We start from the raw sequence: 18,488 nt of genomic DNA, 5'->3' as shown, positions 1-18,488 counted from the left end.
ACTCTGTGGATAGCTAGAAGCAGCATACCATGCACTGTCTGGACTAAAGGAACTAAAGAAGGGGATTGGTAGCCATTTTGTAGTTTTTACTATTTTTTTTCTCAAGGTAAAACGGCATCTAAGATAGTAAACGAAACGTACTTTTTTTACATAAATGACTCATAAATGGTGTGACATTAACAAAATAAATAAAAGTATCTTCAAATGAGGCAAAATTAGCATCCAAAGTGTGTGACTGGGCTGTGATGTGATGACTTGAAGGTCAGCACCCGTTGTTGACATATTCATCAAACAATTGTGCATCTCGGAAGAAGATGAGAGATGCTTGTGTTACCCGGCTGACCTTTATGCTAAAACTCCCGAACAAAAAAATGGCTCACCGGCACACTTTTTGTCCGCAACTTCATTTCTCACCTCTGGAAATCCTGCAAGTGAGCACAGTGCAGGTTTTTTTTTGGGTGGGGGTGTTAAAAAAAAAAAAAAACTCCTGCAGTGATTTGGGTGATTTTTAAATCCGGGATGGATCACAAAGCCAATCAGCACCCGTGCAGGAACGAGATGGAGAAGTGTGTGAGCTCCTTTTTCGAGGAAGGCGCGTGAAGTCTGGCAGTCATGGCCGACGACCTCGCTGATCTTGCTATCTCTCGCTCGCAGCCTCGTCCTGCGAGGTCACCTTGTCGCCGTAATCTGCCAACCCTTCCGACAGTCCGACGACTTCCTGCACTTTGCCAGGCTGATAGCGCCTGTTTTCTTACGATGCGACCATTTTGGATTCAAACACGAAGCTGGTTTTTAGCGTAAACATGTTGTGCTGATTGATTGGAACAAAGCGCTTCAGACAAGCAAAGACCATTTTGAAGATCCGCTCCAGATGGTCCCACTTCTTCCAGGGGACCCCATGCTGATCTCTAATTATCCTCACAGGACCCTGAGGAAATCTTAAGAATAGTTTGGGCTTTTTGCTTTCCTCGTGATGGGACGTAATTCCGCCGGATTGATTGGCTCTCCGAGGTGTAAGCAGATTGTCAGCTGGCACACTTAACGACTCATGTCTGCTTGTTAATTACACTCGCAAGCGAGCGAGGCTCAGGTCCTCCTGAGAGATGCAATGTCAGGAAAAATGTCCTCCGCTTTAAGACGAGCTATCGAGCGTCTGATTTGATCGACGTCGACGGCCCTTAGCGGACCCATCCGTTCTCTTCTCTGGCGCTTCCAATCCTGGAACCGGGAATTAAAGTTGGTCCGAAACTTCTTGAAGAATTTGTCATCCATGGCAGAAGCTAAGCTTTCCACTTGGAATTGGGTGCAATTAATAACATACAAGTGTGTGTGTGTGTGTGTGTGTGTGTGTGTGTGTGTGTGACCTACTGGACGTCTAAAATGTTGAAAATATTTCTTACAGGATGAATCAACGTGTTTGTAATATGACAAACACAACAATGACTAAAGTTGTCATTTCTGGACAATTAGGTTGCAGAAAAGTGGGAATAAAGTCAAAATATTATTGGAATGAAGTCATAATTACAAGAAGAAAATTGCAAAAACATCAGGAATAGTCAAATTAGTAGTCAGCATATTAAGAGATAAAAGTTATAACCCAACGAAAGAGCATAACATTGCAGTATTATGAGGGAAAATAAGGTGGTAATATTATCATAAAATATTAAATAAAATTGAAATTTGGGGTAAATTAGGCTGCAGATACGTTATGTTTTGAGAATAATCATAAATAATTTATCAGGTACCAAAAAACAAAACAAAAATGAAAAAATGAAAAATATAAAGTCAAAATATCAAGAGATAAAGTCAATAAAATGTTACGAGAATAACATTATGTTATGATGAAATATTCAGGACAAAATTTTTGTAAAAGTTATGAGAAACAAAACAAAGTTGCAATTTTTGGAAAATTAGGTTACGGAAACAAATTTTTACGGTACTGGAATAAAGTCAAAACATTATAAGAATAAAGTCCTATTGTAATGACAAATAAATATTTCGGAAAAAAAGACCAAAGACTGAAGTTCATACTAATAATAGTATTTTTTTCGTATAACTTCTTAGCATATGCCTTACAAAATTTTTGCTACCGTTTGGACACCCCTGATCTAAGTAAATCTGAGTGACAAAGAAACGTGAAACGTTATCGCCATGACATCCACACCAAGCGAAGACGTCTCCATCCGTCAGGCGACTATTAAAATCAGAGAACGGATGCAAAGCAACCCTGGCGGAGGTCATCTACCTGAGGATTTAACGCCACCGTCCAAGGTGGAATCTCAACCTGAGGATTGTTTGGGAGCGTCGGCGCCAATGAGCCCTGTCCATTTTGCGCGGCGTTCTAATGAGAAAGCCGCGGAAGTGGAAAACGTTAGCGCTGAATGAAGTGGACAATTTCAGGGCGACTACGCTCCGTCTTTCTGTTCGGGGGCCCCCAGGCGGTTGTTGAAGTCGGAGGAGTGCGCTTCTCATCAGTGAACAAAAGTGACAGCGTAATGACTTTCCTCATTTTCTCTCTCGCCAAGGTTTCTTTTTTTTTTTTTTTATTTCAGCCTCACTGCCGCCGCTTTCGGCAAAGTCATTAGACTTGAACCTGCGTCCTCTCGCGTCGGAATTTAGTGCAGCCGAGCTAATCCTCCATCGTTTAGTTATCATTGCTATAAAATGATAGTTTATTTGTCTCAGTCACTTACAACGACTTGGTTAAAAGCCAAAACAAACCATTATTATTATTATTTTTCCTCATAATACACCAGTTTAGTTTTTGTTCAACAGTCTGTTTTTTTAAGCCAAATACTTTTTCTTTAACTTTCCTTGTAACATTTTTTTATAACCAAATTTTTAATGCCAACTTTATTTTTGTTTGCTATTCATAAATTGCATTTTTCATTAATATTGGTTTTTGCATTTAAAGTCATGACCTGAGGATGTAAAGCAGAGTAATAGAGTAAAATAAAACATGGCTTGAGGGCACAAAGGAAATAATGCTGGAACCTACTCCACCATGGCCGCCATGACAAAAGAATAGCAAAGTGCTGACAGTGCTTTAATCTATTCAGTAGACAGTGACCGCTTTAACTGTTCCATCGAATGCCATGCTCGGACGAGGGTGGGGGTGTGGGGGGGTGTTGGCCCCCATTTGCGGTGTTAATCAGCAATCGTTTCAATTTCACACGTCAGCTTGAGGCGGGGGGTGCCTTTAAATCCAATTTTGACAACTTTGTCGGTGTCAGCGGCTCAGAATGTTGGCGTGCCCCCCCCCCTCCCACTCGGAGAAGTAAATATAACCGTAATTAGGACGGTGAATAAGGAAATCCGACCCCCGACCATATTGGGTTGGGCGTAATCTCGGAACGCTGTGTTCCCGCTCGGCAGCTCAGACATTTCCTTATTGGATTTAAAAATAGAAGCCGCGGTCCCCTTGAGCCCGGGTGTGTGTGATGCCGGCAGGGAGCTGATTGGATGAACGGACCACAAAGACTCCATTCATTGCTACTTTGCTAGCGTGCTAACGCCACGTATCTTGTTTTGTGTTTTGGTGCAAACTTTCAATAAGTAGTACGACGACGATAAGTGAGGATTTAAAAAATAACTTTGATCTTTTCAATCCCGTCGGGCGCGGAATACAGCTGCTCCGTCGTCGGCGGAGACGTCTTCAATTATTTCCATGTAAATCAACCTCCATGGCGGCGCACAATGGCGGCGGCTAATCCTCGCCGTGTTGACAGCAGCGAAGTATGATACGTTTGCTTCGGTGTGTGTGTAAGTAAATAAATAAATGTGGTTTCTGGAAGTACAAAGTACCAAAGTACATCGGGAAGCATCCAGATGACCGTTTTGGCTCGACGGCTAGCGCTGTGGCGTACTTTTTAAAATGTAAAGCTTTATAGTTAATTGCTGCTAGCGAGCTGCTCAGCCAGCGCCGTCGGTGACAGTGTGTTGTGTTTCCACGGCGATGTCGTCGCTTCCGTGATGTTCCAAAGGCGCCGTGACATCTCTCGAGTCGTGACGGCTGCCGTGCGCAAATTGAACGCTGTCAAACACCTCTTTGTTCGCAACCAAACAATCGCTCGCTGCGCTTTTTGACGTCGCTGACAATGGCGTGCAACACATCAGCTATGTACTTGATGTATTTTTTTAGACGTCGTAGGAGGGTGGGATGCTGAGGCGGGATCGAACAATGAAGCTGGACAATGGCGCTCAGCAGCCGCTTGAAACGGCTCCACTATAAACGCCATCAGTGGCCTTGTTGCCGGCGTTCATGGCACTACTGAGCTGTTTTGGAGCCAGGATCTTTTTGCTTTAATGCACTGGAAGGAACCCCCCCTCGACCCCCCCGGTCTGGACAGTTGGTGTTGGTTTTAATAACAATGCATGGCCACGGTAGTCATTTCAATAGTCCACATCGGGCTGCCAGTAACCACACTTCATGCACAACAATGTCGGCCCTCAAGGAAATGAATTGGCTGCAGGGCTCTTGTAGCCGATCAGCAGGCTGGAAAAGCAACAGCAATCGCCTTGGTGCCCCCCCCCCCCCCCACCGCCCACCCCCACACCAGCAATTGTCACGGATATTTACAGTCAATGTCCAGTTTTTTTATGATTTGCCAAATTTTTCTTTGTTTTTCTTACAATATTACACATCATAATCTAGTCCATTGCATCGTTCCGCACAATCGACTGACCAAACTTATTATTTTTTAAATATTTTTTGGGGCCTTAATATTATTATTACATTATTAGGGGAAAATTTTGTTATTATTAAAAAAAATCCAATATTTCAATATTCATGATATCCTATGTATACAATGTATACCTATATAGTCGTCCCTCACTTATCACAGTTAAATGGTTCCAGGCTCGACCGTTAGTAAAATTCTTTATATAAAAATTGAATATTTTAGAGTTATAGCATTGGAAAATTTTTTTACGGCCATCTAAATTCACTTTTTAACATTATTAGAGCCCTGTAGACATGAAATAGCACCCCTATAGTCACCTTTACACTCCTCTTATCCAACATAGTAGACATAAGACTTGTGTGTGTTAGTATAAAAGTGTTCCCTCGTGTTGAGCGTTGTTATTGGTTCAGTAGTCTGTGTTTTTATTCGGGATTATTGTACCTTTTGTGAGGTCGTTACCGTAACATTACTGACACCTAGTGACCGATGTAGAATTCTACATCTCATCAAAATCTTTTAATGTGTTTTTTGAACACCTATGATTAGTTTATTCAGCAATTTTTACGCTGAATTTGGCTCCAAAAATACATGACATTTGCTCAAATGTGTTGATTTTTTTGGGATAATACTAAACTGTATGACTGACTTCATGCAGTGTTAAGGTAACGTCATGTAAGGTAACGTCTCCATGTTTTGTGTCCTTACTCCCGACCACACACTGTACGTTTTGTCTAATAACACACCATAACATAGAAACCGTCATCATTTATGAATTATTCCTGATAGCTAAGTAGCAATAATTGGCTTCCCTCCCGCCCGCCCGCCTGTCTGTTATGGTCCTCATCGACCTACGGCAAACACGTCGATTACTCCCTCTTTCATTTGTCCTTTTGTCAGGGGAAAAAAGGATTATTTCTCAAGTGCGATACGGTAGAAAGTGTCTTATTGCCAGGATTATTGTAAGAAGAGCGGGTCAACTCAACATTGTCTTATCTGATGGATGACAAGGGGGGGGGGCACAAGGGGGTGTTGTGAGGTTAATCTCCGGTTGGGAATAATTTCCCCGAGTTTGACAAAAGTAGATATGCTTTGAGGAGACTTTTTGTCCCAGTGTGGTTTATTTAAGAAAGGGTGTTTTGTAACATGACAGAACTGCAGTATTTTAGCCCTAATGCCTCTTTTTTTTTTTTACAAGTCTAGTACAAGTCTATTCACCTTACAGGAACGCTGACCCGGGCCTCCCTTACAAAAAGTGTCTCCAAAAATAATCAAATAAAAAAAATACACAGAAGCATGAGAGATAAATAGATAAATAGCCAATAATCCAATCAGCCAAATAAATAAATAGAAGGATAAATAACATTCAAACATCTTTGGCCTGACGGGGGCCACAGAAGTGACGTCGGTCGTAAAACGCAGGACGTGAAATGTCAAGTTGAGGCACTTTTAAGGATGGTCAAAGAAGTGACATCATCTCCACGGATACGCGTCCACATTCAAATTGGGAGATCACCGATACGATCGTCGTGTGCGCTCGTTTTTCCTTTCCGTTGTACAATTTTGGGACCGACCGTGAACGTAAAAGAATAGAAAAATATCGATGTTAATGCGGCGTCGCCAACAGAACGTTACATATTTGCTCCTGGAGTCTTTCGTCGGCTTCAGTGCGGGGTTTCCGCGTTTACCAAGTCCGAATGAGATCCCGACGCCTCCCCGAAGATTCCCGCCAGTGTCTTAAAGCGGGGCCCCCACTCGTTGAGGTAATCGTAGTCCTCCTCCAGGTCCACGGCGAGGGACTCGATGGAGCTGAGCGACTCGGCCACCGAGCCGTTGCCCTCGTAGGCGTACGTGGCCAACGAGTCGTACGGCGGCGCCGAGTTGTCCCCGTCGTGGTCCTTCAGCCGCTGGTTGATGAACGCCCGGATGTCGGCGCTGTCCTTGGACGCCGGCGGTCTCAGACTCCGCTGGATTTCCGGTTTAACGTCGCGGCGGAACAGGTTGTCCTTGACCACTTTGGGATTGCGCAGCGTTCCCATGTCGAAGGCGTGCGTGTCCTCCTCGCCGCCGCCTTCGTCGTCGTAGTGAATCACGTTGTCCCGGATGTCCTCCTTGGACGACATGAGCGTCTCCTTCTTCTTTTGGCGCCTCAAGCCCACGTAGAGGACGACGATAACTGCCGATGGAGAAAATACTTACTTTTAAATAGTTAAAAAATTTGAAAAATCTGCAGTAAATTTACAAGAATAAAGTGAAAATATTAAGAGAAAACATAATATTTAAAAAAATAACCATTGCAGCATCAAATTTTATTGTGGAGTCTTTTGGAGAGTTGTTAGCGTGCTAGCACCTCCACTACATGGTGTCTCGGGGCATTCCGAGGAAAACACACAATCAAAGGAACACAATGCGGTTCCTGGCAGTGGAAGCAGCTGATGCCGGTTAGCTTGACCTTAGCACAAATTCCCTTTTGACTTTTCCGCACGTTAAAGCTCGCTTGAACCCACACGTGCTTGCAGTTGACCCGTGCGTTTCTGCTCACTAGGAATTTGACTTCTGTGGCCGCCTGAAGCGTTACAAAAATACAAAAAACAAAAAAAAATGATGCACTAGCGGAAGCACGGCAGAGTCTAAACACTGCAGGCAGGAGGGGGTTCTGGGAAAAAAAGAAAACAGGAGCGTGCTACTGGCTGGAATTTATTTGGAGGTTAAGCACGCAACTCTTCAGCACGTGTGTGTGTGTGTGTTTGTTGTGTAATTTCAACATCAACAGTATTTGCATCCCACCCCAGTCTGTAAATGTACAAGATAAAACTCTAATGTAGTGTATCAGCGCCCTCCTGTGGCTTCTATGCAGAACAACAACAACAAGGCATCACTATGTATTATTATGCCTTGCAATGCAAATTAGGAGTCTATTTCACTCTTCTTCCTCCCGGTGTCCTGCAGGGCTGTCCTGACTGAGCACGGCCGGCATTTGGAAGTGTTCCCAGTGGGAATGCTGTCTTCACTTGTCCTCACTTTGTGGTGGGGGGGGGGGGGGGGGCAACTGGAGTGAATAAAAGGCGGTTTTAAAGACTCGGCCTGCCCTTGAATGGCACTGACCGTTCACCGGTCACGCTTCACAAAAAAGCCACACCATAAAGCTCGCCATTAACTCCCCTCTCTCGTATGCAAATGAGCGTGGGCATTAACAGGCCGGGAATTAAGGAGTATCGTTTACGACCGTGACCTTGCGAGGAATGCAAATTGACCACATTGATACTGTAGAATGAAAGGACGGACGCACGCACGCTTTCCCCGGCTGCTTGTTTGCCTCCAAAATGGCCAGAAATGCACTTTCATTCCCAGCCTTTGGAGTCTTGTTGTCGCCATGAGGTTGCTATGGCAACCGCTCTCCGGCAAAGCAGGCTCTCTGCTGGCTGTGGATCGAGAATGTGACTTCCAAGCTGTTTCTGATCGGATAAAACAACCACAACACGCGTCGCACGCCGTAAACAATTTACTCCTCCGTCCAATCAGATCTCGAGTCTCTTCTCGCTGCCTGGTGCATGTGGATACAAATGTGGCTGAAGGCAACCTCCGGATGTAGTTTTTATTAGATTATAAGTGGCTATGTATCTATTTAATCAATTCATGTTTGCTGTTTATTGCCGTTACAACATTGGTTCTGTTGCTGCTGTGTCGTGCAATATAATTGGTCCCCAAGATGGCAGTAGCTGCATGTGAGGCTAGCATCCAGTAATACACTTTAAAATGGAAAAAAAAACTGACCTAGCAGGATGACGATGCACAAGAGGATGGCGATGAGCGCTCCCGTGCTGAGGCCCACGGGCAGGAAAATGGCCTCGGCGCTGCACGTCAGCAGGGCGCCGTCCGCCGCGCAGCCGCAGACCCGTATGGTCAACGTCCCCGTGCTGCTTTTGGACGGGTAGCCGTTGTCCTCGATGACAACGGGGAGGTGGTAGATCTCCTGCGAGCGCCGTCGGAAGCCGCTGCGCTTGGTGACGATGCCGGCTGTGTTGTCTGGACAGGGGAGGAGAAAGTAAATCATATTAAATTATGATAACAATATGAATATAGGTTAAAATGTTTGTTTTCTTTCCTTTTTTTATGTTGCTAGGAATGATATGTTGTGGGGTTTTCTACAGCAGCCCCTTTAGGCAGTGCAGTAGTTCACTTTGACTAAATGGCGCCCTCTTCTGGTTACTTCAAGAACTGCAGTGGTCTGAAGCATTCCCTTTTTACATGTTGAATGCCAGTTGAGATTTTAGTTTTTATATTAGTCATTTTAGAAAATTCAGAGAAGAATAATATTGTATAACTTTTACGTTTGTTGGCTTTAATGCTTGTGATCCATTTCTAAAATAATATAATAATGTTATATGATATATTCATAAATTAGAAAAGATTCATGTGGAAGACACAAAGAAAATAATAATAAAAAATAAATGAAACAAATGCAATAATTATCAAAAATAATATATTCAACAAAACAGGTCAGGTTGTGATCTGAAAAAAATAGCGTTGACAGATATTATTATTAAAAAACTAACCGTAGTCGTCACACGGAGGTGTGAGGTCAGCGGCGCCATGAAGGTCAACAACAATAGATGAGAGCGATGGTGTCAGATTGAACCGGCCTGGTTCTGTCTGCTCCAGCTGGACTAGTCTGACCCTCCTGTCAGAGCCGCTTTGTTCGTCAGAACAAGGCCGCCGCTTTGGCCTGACAGGAGTTGGGGCATTTTAGCACACCTTGCACCATTTTTGTTTTTTGTTTTTTTTTTTTTTTTCTCCAGTTCGCTCTATTTCTCTGGCAATGAACCCTCCAGTGGCGCCGCCACTGTTTACTTCCTGTCCCTGCCCATCACGTCTGTAGCTCGATGCACAATGTGCTTACAGGGCTTGTAGCTGAAAGGGGGGGGGTTAAAGGTAAAAGTGGATGGGGGCTGAATGCATTTGTTTCTTCCCTTGCAGGCCTCATCTATACGCCATTCCCTCTGCTTATACGTCAAAGTCTTAGGAAAAGAAATCGGAGAAACTCAATAAAATAATGGCTTTCATTTCAAAATAAAATTCTAATTAAATTATTTAAAAATAGGTGTTTGGTTAGATAATTTACAGTGACTTAAAAATGTTGCTTTTAGGTTTTTTTTTTTAATTAAAGTAGGTCTTTTTAGTTTGCTAAAACAAGGAAAAATATTATATATTATGTAATATATATAATATATATTATTGTTATATATATTATTATATTAATATATTATTCTATCATATATAATATTAGATATTAAATCTGCTTGCTTAAAATCCATCAAAATAAATATAAATATATTTTTATTTATGTTTTATTTTTTATTCTTTTATTCACAGGCTGAAGGCACCACGTAGTACTTCCATCACACTAATTAAAGTTGCCAGCCTTTCCTTTTACAAACTCCACGTATATATTTGTCATAATTCCAAAGTAGTAATTCCAACTAGTTTGAGTCATTGTGGCCAGTTGCTCATTGATGCTTGAACTAACAGCGCCCTCTGCTGGCTGTTGCTATGTAGTGGAATGCATGACACTATGCTGAAACCATACATTGATCAGAATTTAAGATGAAAATGATATCTCATGCCAGTCATATTTATGAAAAAAGGCCATGTTTACTTCCAAAGTCCCTGACGGTGAAATTCCTGTTGCTGAAGTCGTCCTTTGTGGCTTTAAAGGAGAACTGTTGTCCAGCGTTTGGTACGTCTTGGTCCTTTGCACTGAACAGTTGAATCACCTTTTCATTGCAAAGAAAAAAAGTAGAAGTAACTCGGTTAGAGAAAGTGTCGTGTTCATTCAAAGTGGACCAATTTCCAGATGTGACATGGAAATTGGACGTGGTTATGACACAATAAGGCTGCATTCACACTTGGCTTTGGAGCTAAAATGAAAAGAAAAAAAAACCTACTGGAAGCAATTCCAGTAGAAATGGTGTGTGGATTGTACCAAAATGTACAATAGATGTTGAAATATCGTAGAAATGTGTTCAAATCTATTCACAGACTGAGGATCGAACCAGCGACCACTCAAGTCACGCATAGAATAAGAATGTTACATGTAATATTAAATGTAAAATTAATGCTCCTTGAAAAATATCAGGTAAAAATATAGTGTGTTGAACGAGGATTGAACCAGCAACCATAAGGTTGGGGGTACCACCACTCAAGTCACACATTGAATAAGAAGTATGTCACGTGCAATATTAAATGTAAAATTAATTATCCTTGAAAAATATTAAGTAAAAATATAGTTTGTTCAATGAGGATCGAACCAGCAACCATCAGGTGGGGGGCCACCACTCAAATCACGCATTGAATAAGTATGTCACATGTAATATTAAATGCAAAATTAATGATTCTTGAAAAATATCACATATAAATATAGTATGTTGAACGAGGATCGAACCAGCAATCATAAGGTGGGGGGACCACCACTTAAGTCACGCATAGAATAAGAAGAATGTTACATGTAATATTAAATGTAAAATGAATGATTCTTGAACAGTATCGAGTAAAAATATAGTATGTTGAACGGGGATCGAACCAGCAACCATCAGGTCGCGAGCCCACCACTATAAAACCTGAGTAATGCTGCCTAGCACCGTTACTACATACATCCGTTTTGTGTGCCGTTTATCCCCACGAGGGTCCCCGGGTGTTTGCTGGAGCCTACCCCAGCCGGCGTTGACGGTTTTGACTTGAAGACGTGGTGGTTTGTGATGACGAGTCGCCAGCCGATGTGATCAAGTGGCGAAGCGGCGTGAAGATGCTCGTTAATGAGCTCATTTGCAGGCAGGGGGCGGCTTTATGATTCTTATTACTGGCACATTCACACGCGCCGCATCTTAAATATATCAGGCGGAATGTTCCGTCGGATGTGCACTCAGCGTGACTTTCATTTTCTGGGAACGCATTCCATCATCGGCGGGGACAAAACTTTCATTTGGGGTGACTTTATGGACAAAAGTATTGGGACACCTCGGAGTTCCGTTCCCTAGACTCTGATGTAAGTGGGATTTTGTACCTAAACTAAATACCAATACTAAAAATAAAGGTGTTGCATTCAGTGTCCAGGAGGACTTTATGGACAAAAGTGTTGGGACACCTAGGAGTTCCATTCCCTAGACCCGGATCTAAGTGGGACTTTATACCTAAACTAAATACTAATACTAAAAATAAAGGTGTTGCATTCAGTGTCCAGGAGGACTTTATGGACAAAAGTATTGGGACAACTAGGAGTTCCATTCCCTAGACTAAATACTAAATACTAATACTGAAAATAAAGGTGTTGCATTCAGTGTCCAGGACGATTTTATGGACAAAAGTATTGGGACACCTAGGACTTCCGTTCCCTAGACTAAATACTAAATACTAATACTAAAAATAAAGGTGTTGCATTCAGTGTCCAGGAGGACTTTATGGACAAAAGTATTGGGACACCTAGGAGTTCCATTCCCATGACTAAATACTAAATACTAATACTAAAAATAAAGGTGTTGCATTCAGTGTCCAGGACGATTTTATGGACAAAAGTATTGGGACACCTAGGACTTCCGTTCCCTAGACTAAATACTAATACTAAAAATAAAGGTGTTGCATTCAGTGTCCAGGAGGACTTTATGGACAAAAGTGTTGGGACACCTAGGAGTTCCGTTCCCGAGACTCGGATCTAAGTGGGACTTTATACTTAAACTAAATACTAATACTAAAATTGAAGGTGTTGCATTCAGTGTCCAGGAGGATCTTATGGACAAAGGTATTGGGACAACTAGGACTTCCGTTACCTAGACTCGGATCTAAGTGGGACTTTATACTTAAACTAAATACTAATACTAAAATTGAAGGTGTTGCATTCAGTGTCCAGGAGGACTTTATGGACAAAAGTGTTGGGACACCTAGGAGTTCCGTTCCCGAGACTCGGATCTAAGTGGGACTTTATACTTAAACTAAATACTAATACTAAAATTGAACGTGTTGCATTCAGTGTCCAGGAGGATCTTATGGACAAAGGTATTGTGACAACTAGGACTTCCGTTACCTAGACTCGGATCTAAGTGGGACTTTATACCTAAACTAAATACTAATACTAAAAATGAAAGTGTTGCATTCAGTGTCCAGGAGGACTTTATGGACAAAAGTGTTGGGACACCTAGGACTTCCGTTCCCTGGACTCTGATCTAAGTGGGACTTTATACCTGAACTAAAAATGAAGGTGTTGCATTCAGTGTCCAAGTTGAGCTCAGCACGGCGACGTACCTGTCCAACTTTGGCGTTTTCACACACAAAGCTCTCGTACGGGCTGGCCAGCTCGGGGGGGAACTCGTTGATGTCCAGCACGTGCACGGAGACCGCCACCCGACTGGTCAGGACTGGACTATCTGGATAGCGACAGAAGCAAAGACGAGCATGAAATGACCCACATTTTGAAGGCAACACGTTATAACGCTGACATCATGTGAAGAGATGAGGTCATTAGAAGAAGGATGCTGGTCCGGCCTCCTTGTGATGACCTACCTGGTTTTAAATGAGCAAGGCATTAATATGGGGTAAGATTCCCATAATATAAAGGGTGCTGCTGTTTTTACTCGGCTGCTGATTGATGATCAACATGAGCGTCCCCGGCTTAAATGAGGCCGTCTTCCAGTCTTCATTAAGGACTCTGCGGAGGCTCCTCTTGCTTTATGAAACATTTTTCTTTTAAGCGCACAGACGTGTCGGCCATATTAATGCCAGCCAGAGAACCAGCCCCCGGGAGACGGTGTTCCATCACTGTGGAGGGGAAATGTTCTTTTTATATGAGAGCCCCGGAAAGGTAAACTTTATGGATTTGATGTGGGAATAGGCTTTTCTCTGCTTAGTTTGTGTGGAGGGGGGTGGGTAAGGGGGGCAGAGGTTGGGGGATCTTGCCGAGTCGACTCAAGGGGATTGAGGATGCAAGCCCCGGCTCACTCGGTAACCCGCTTGTGACCTTGATGGGGAAAGCAATCTTCCCGGAGCCAGGTGCCGACTCGGGATTTGCTCGGAGCTACGGCGCCTTCCGCCGAGGTCCTGAACACTTTGTAGACCTTAAAGGATGCTTTAGGAATGAAATCTGTTGACAAAAAAAAGCAGTGGTGTGGATGGAAGGCATCCCCTTTTAACGGCAGTGTACCATACCGACCGCTAGATGGCGGTATTGCACAAGAGTCCTTTAGGGCCACCATGAGCCTAATAACACATGCTCTATTTATTTTTATGAATCACAATGCCTGAGCGGCCTTTCAAGCATTTATACTGCTTTTTTTTTAAATGAAACATCCTTTAATAGAAATAAATGCCCCCCCCCTCCATGTAAACTGCAGATGAATTAAAAGTTGGCTGCGATCAATAAAGAAATAACACAATAGCAAGCACACGACATGAAATTGCTGCAATTAGCCTGCCAGCAGGGTTATTAGTTCACGCCGTAGATCTTCCCCTTCCCTCGTTAGCCCCCACAAAATGACTGCCGGGAGGGGTGGGGGATGGGGGGTGTGTGTGTGTGTGTGTGTGTGTGTGAGAAGAAGCCAAAAGGCACAACAGTTCATCCAACCCCCGGATCCTCTCCAATGCACCTTCTGCTTGCCGCGTCTCTGGAGAGCTGCAGATGGCGCTCTCTTTTTGCTGCATGACTGCGGCGCCTGCAAAGACAAATGGACAAATCCCCCCGGGGGGGGGATTTGCCTCCGTTCGTTCCGCGGTCGGAGGGGAGACGATGGTTCACTTCCTGACAAATCAGAGATGATTGTGTACCATCATGACTTGTTTACTTGGTTTCTCTCAGGGTTTGTGTTTGACAGCGTTGTCTGTTTTCCTTCTAAAGAGGACCTCAGCTTGCAAAATGAGGATTTAAAAAGTTGTCATACGGACCAAGAATGTGTGTGAACTCGGGTTGGACTTCAGAAGAGGTGCAGCAGCTTGAGAAAAGTCAAGAAAAACTGAAAGGACTTAGCGGCCCATCCGTTCAGCAGCTGTAACCGCCCAATGTAATGCTATACAGTTAGCATTGGTAACTTACCGTGCAGCCAGGAACAGGAAGCCGCGTTTATGCTGATGTTGACTTTATAGCGTCTTCACCGCACTGGAGATGACACAATCCAATACCCCGAGCTCAAATCCCATCCAAGGTCGAGAGCAGACTCTCAAGTTGTATGGAAGCAAACTCCGGGGCGCTGAGTTTCTATCCAGTCATTATTCCCCCCCGCCGCCTTTGTATGTTCCTCCACGTTCCTTCAGAGGCTGCCTTGTGCCGGCGAGATAAGAGCGAGGGCGCCAGGTGGGCGAGGACGAGACGTTCAGGAATACTCCGGGACTCCACATGCTATCCCATTCGTCGGCACGAAAAGCCCGTCGCCGTGCGCACGCATGCAAGGCGCAATTAGCATTGGCGGCGCCGTGACCTTGAACGGATATCCGTTTCCAAGGTGACGGTTAGCCGCAGCGCCGGGCCCTAATGAATATACGGCATGGATAATTTTGATTGAGCACCCGGCCTGCCTGGCAGATAATGACTTTGACGCTTCTTAGCAGAAATGATGACTTGATGACGATGGATTTGGTTATTTATCCGGAAATTTGCTCCACTTCTTCCGTTCGTTTAAATGTGTAAAAAAAAAACATAATTAGCTTGATGGAGACAGCTCCGTCCGCCATTAATCTGCCGTAAAACTCGGCGGCGAGAAACGCTCCCCATCATCTGAGATATCGTTAAAAATGAAAACAGTGAAGATGAGCGTGCCCGAGGTGTCCCTCAGGGAGCGCTATTGTGCTTTACGGCGCGCCATAAACCTTGCCACAAAACCGTGATTGAGTATTGACTGGCGTTAAAACGTGCATTAAATCCATCATGGCGCTCGTACTCACTCAGCTTGGTGGCCACGATGGAGATGTTGTGCCAGGCCACGCTCTCGCGGTCCAGCAGCTCGTTGGTGGAGATGGTCCCCTCCACCGGGTCGATGTCGAAGTAGCTGTCCAGGTCGCTCCTCCAGTCGATGGAGTACCTGCGACGCACGCCACCATCCAATCAGCCAAGAACCTAACTCTCCCCGCGCCGCGTAAGGCAATAATCACGTTGTCAAAGCCTTCATTACTCATTCGGAATACTCATTTCCCGACGAATGTGCCGAATTCCAATCTCGGAATGGCTCACGTGCACTCGGGGCCGTGCTGAGCAAAACATTTCCTCCGCGCAACATAAATGAAGTTTGATTCTGTCTGGCATCAATCTGGCCGCCATTGAGCAACAAAGGTAGACAGCCGTATTTGTCATCCCGCATCCGGAAAGCCGCTTTTTATGGAGAATGATGGGAACGTCAGTTAGCGGCAAACATGCCAGATGTCTTATTAATAGATAAGGAATGGATCTGCTCCTGGTGGGGGTTGTTGGGGTGCAGGCACCAGATTGGATTACCGTAATCCATCAGTTTGAATTTTCTTTTAAAAAAATATATTAATTAAAAATCACGCCCTTTTGTGGCTTATTATTTCTAATAATAAATGCATTTTTAAGCATATTTATTATTACTAGGCAAATAAAATGAGGCATTCAGAAGACGAATTCAAAGACGTGACTATACGTAGTCATAGTAGTGTAAAGCTAACTATAGGGGTGTTAGTTCATGTCTGGAGGGCTCTAATAGTGTTGAAAAGTGTTTAGAAGGTCAGAAATAGGTTTTTATACAAAAATATATATTATATATAAATATAAAAAAAATCTAATAAAAATATATAATATTAACAATAAAATATATTATAAATAAAATATATAATATAATTAAATAATATAATAATAAAATATATAATATATTAAAAATAAATATATATATAATACAAAATATGCATTTATAAATAAAATATATTATAAATAAAAATATAATTAAATAATATAATAATAAAATATATAATATATTAAAAATATAAAAAAAAAATATATAATACAAAAATACTCAATTTATAAATAAGGAATGTGTGTAAATGTACTGGAACCAATTAACAGTGATAAACGAGGGAATACTGGAGTAGTATCTTCTCAATACTGGACAATACTGGACAATACTGGGTCCATGTGTGGAGGAGACATACTGTTGTCATGTCATGGAATTCATGTTTTCCATCAACGAACTTCAGCTCACAGTGCCGGCAGCACTCGTGCAGCCTCTTCTCTCTGATGTTGTTTGTTGCTGCACGGATCTCCCCCAACAACAAACTCCACTCCAGCATGAAGCGTTCTTCAATGATTGATCAGAGACCGCTGCTGTCGTACACGCGGCGGTCACATCGCTGGACTGCAACGTGAGGCGCCGGCGGCCATTTTTGCTGACTCTTGGGCTCCGGTCGGGGCATTTCAAGAAGGCCCGCCTCACGATGCCACCGTCCTTCTTCTTCAAAATGTTGCTTCTCATTCATATTCATCGCTTGGATTCTCTTCTTGTCTCGCTGAGCTTCACATGGGATTAAGAGGGGAGGAGGCAAGGCCACCACGACAAAAATACTCAATTCTTCACCGTCTTTTCTTCTAACGCCGCAGTTTTTTTCCTTGCTTGTGTTATGTGTTACTGCCTCCTGCAGGGCTGCAGCGGAACTGTATCAATTACAATTTAGGACTGCAATTTGAAGCGGGCTCATCTGATTACGTATTGATTATCTCGGGGGACCTTTTATGCTCATTTTCAGCCCTTTGCATTGAGTTGGGGACTCCTATAGAGCAGCTGAACATGATGAGATCTTCCAGAATCTGCACCTATTCCAGTTCATTTATTCATTTTCTACCGCTTATCCTCACAAGGGTTGCGGGGGTTGCTGGAGCCTATCCCAGCTGTGTTCGGGCGAGAGGCGGGGTACACCCTGGACTGGTGGCCAGCCAATCACAGGGCACATATAGACAAACAACCATTCACACTCACATTCATACCTATGGACAATTTGGAGTCGCTAATTAACCTAGCATGTTTTTGGAATGTGGGAGGAAACCGGAGTACCCGGAGAAAACTCCACACAGAGATGGCGGGTGGAATTGAACCCTGGTCTCCTAGCTGTGAGGCCTGCACGCTAACCACTCGACCGCCGTGCAGCCCCCTATTCCAGTTGTATTTGCAAAACCTTTGAATTTACTAATTATTCCAACATATAGGAAAAAGTATAGACTTCTCTTGACTCCTACTCCTTAATGATATACTATGATTAGGTACTATGAGGTACTGTTGCTAGTACTCATGGTTCAAAGATTGGCTAGCATGTGGTAATAAGCATATATTATAAACTACAATACACTTCTTGTATCCCACTAAAGAGACAAAGCATCGCCCTGCTGGGGTCTTCTGGATTGTTCCCAAGTTCACGACCAACACGACGTCATCATATCGAGAGCTCCTCAAAGCCTTTTGTCTCCCCGAGACACCGCTAACAGCACGCATGGCGCTAAATAGCACCATCGTTGAGTAGCCCCGAGTCTAAAAGCATGCTTCCCTATGCATGACGGGTCATGGTCTCCATTGTTTTCACGTCGGCTGATGGCACAGCACGCCGCCGTCGCTTAATATTTAACGCGCAGGAGACAAAGTGCAGTTTTACAAACAAGAGACCTTTTTTTTTGTGACCGGGGCTTCCGCTCCTTGCTTTTGTTTAGTGTAGTCTTGCGGTAAAATATTCATGAAAAACATCTCCCCAGCAACGTTACAGGTGTCCCTCTAACACCGACAATGCATCTGGCAACACGCGCTTGGCCCCCACGGCTAATAGATTTTAGGAACAAAAGGC

General features: G+C 43.5%; 1 protein-coding gene and 1 long non-coding RNA gene across 5 annotated transcripts in view; one reads left to right on the top strand and one right to left on the bottom strand.

The window, feature by feature from the left end:
* Positions 1-18,488, top strand: part of LOC131109040 (uncharacterized) — a 110,932-nt gene that overhangs the window by 15,620 nt on the left and 76,824 nt on the right. The gene's annotated exons all lie outside the window — the stretch shown is intronic.
* The window catches only part of LOC131109038 (cadherin-12-like), a 76,840-nt gene continuing 64,210 nt past the window's right edge, over positions 5,859-18,488 (bottom strand). For both annotated transcript variants that reach the window (XM_058060573.2, XM_058060574.2), the window contains exons 8-12: positions 15,597-15,733; positions 12,972-13,093; positions 10,336-10,453; positions 8,454-8,705; positions 5,859-6,855 (exon numbers count right to left, since the gene is read on the bottom strand). In XM_058060573.2, coding sequence (XP_057916556.2) covers positions 6,344-6,855; positions 8,454-8,705; positions 10,336-10,453; positions 12,972-13,093; positions 15,597-15,733 — 1,141 coding nt within the window. In that variant the 3' untranslated portion in view covers positions 5,859-6,343. The remainder of the gene's footprint in view (positions 6,856-8,453; positions 8,706-10,335; positions 10,454-12,971; positions 13,094-15,596; positions 15,734-18,488) is intronic.

Source organism: Doryrhamphus excisus, linkage group LG7 (genome assembly GCF_037039965.1).
Source record: "Doryrhamphus excisus strain RoL-2023G ecotype Guam linkage group LG7, RoL_Dexc_Guam_v1.1, whole genome shotgun sequence".
In the NCBI taxonomy this organism is placed as follows: Eukaryota; Metazoa; Chordata; class Actinopteri; order Syngnathiformes; family Syngnathidae; genus Doryrhamphus; species Doryrhamphus excisus.
Note: the sequence above shows the minus strand (reverse complement) of the source record. Positions and strands in the feature narration are given on the sequence as shown.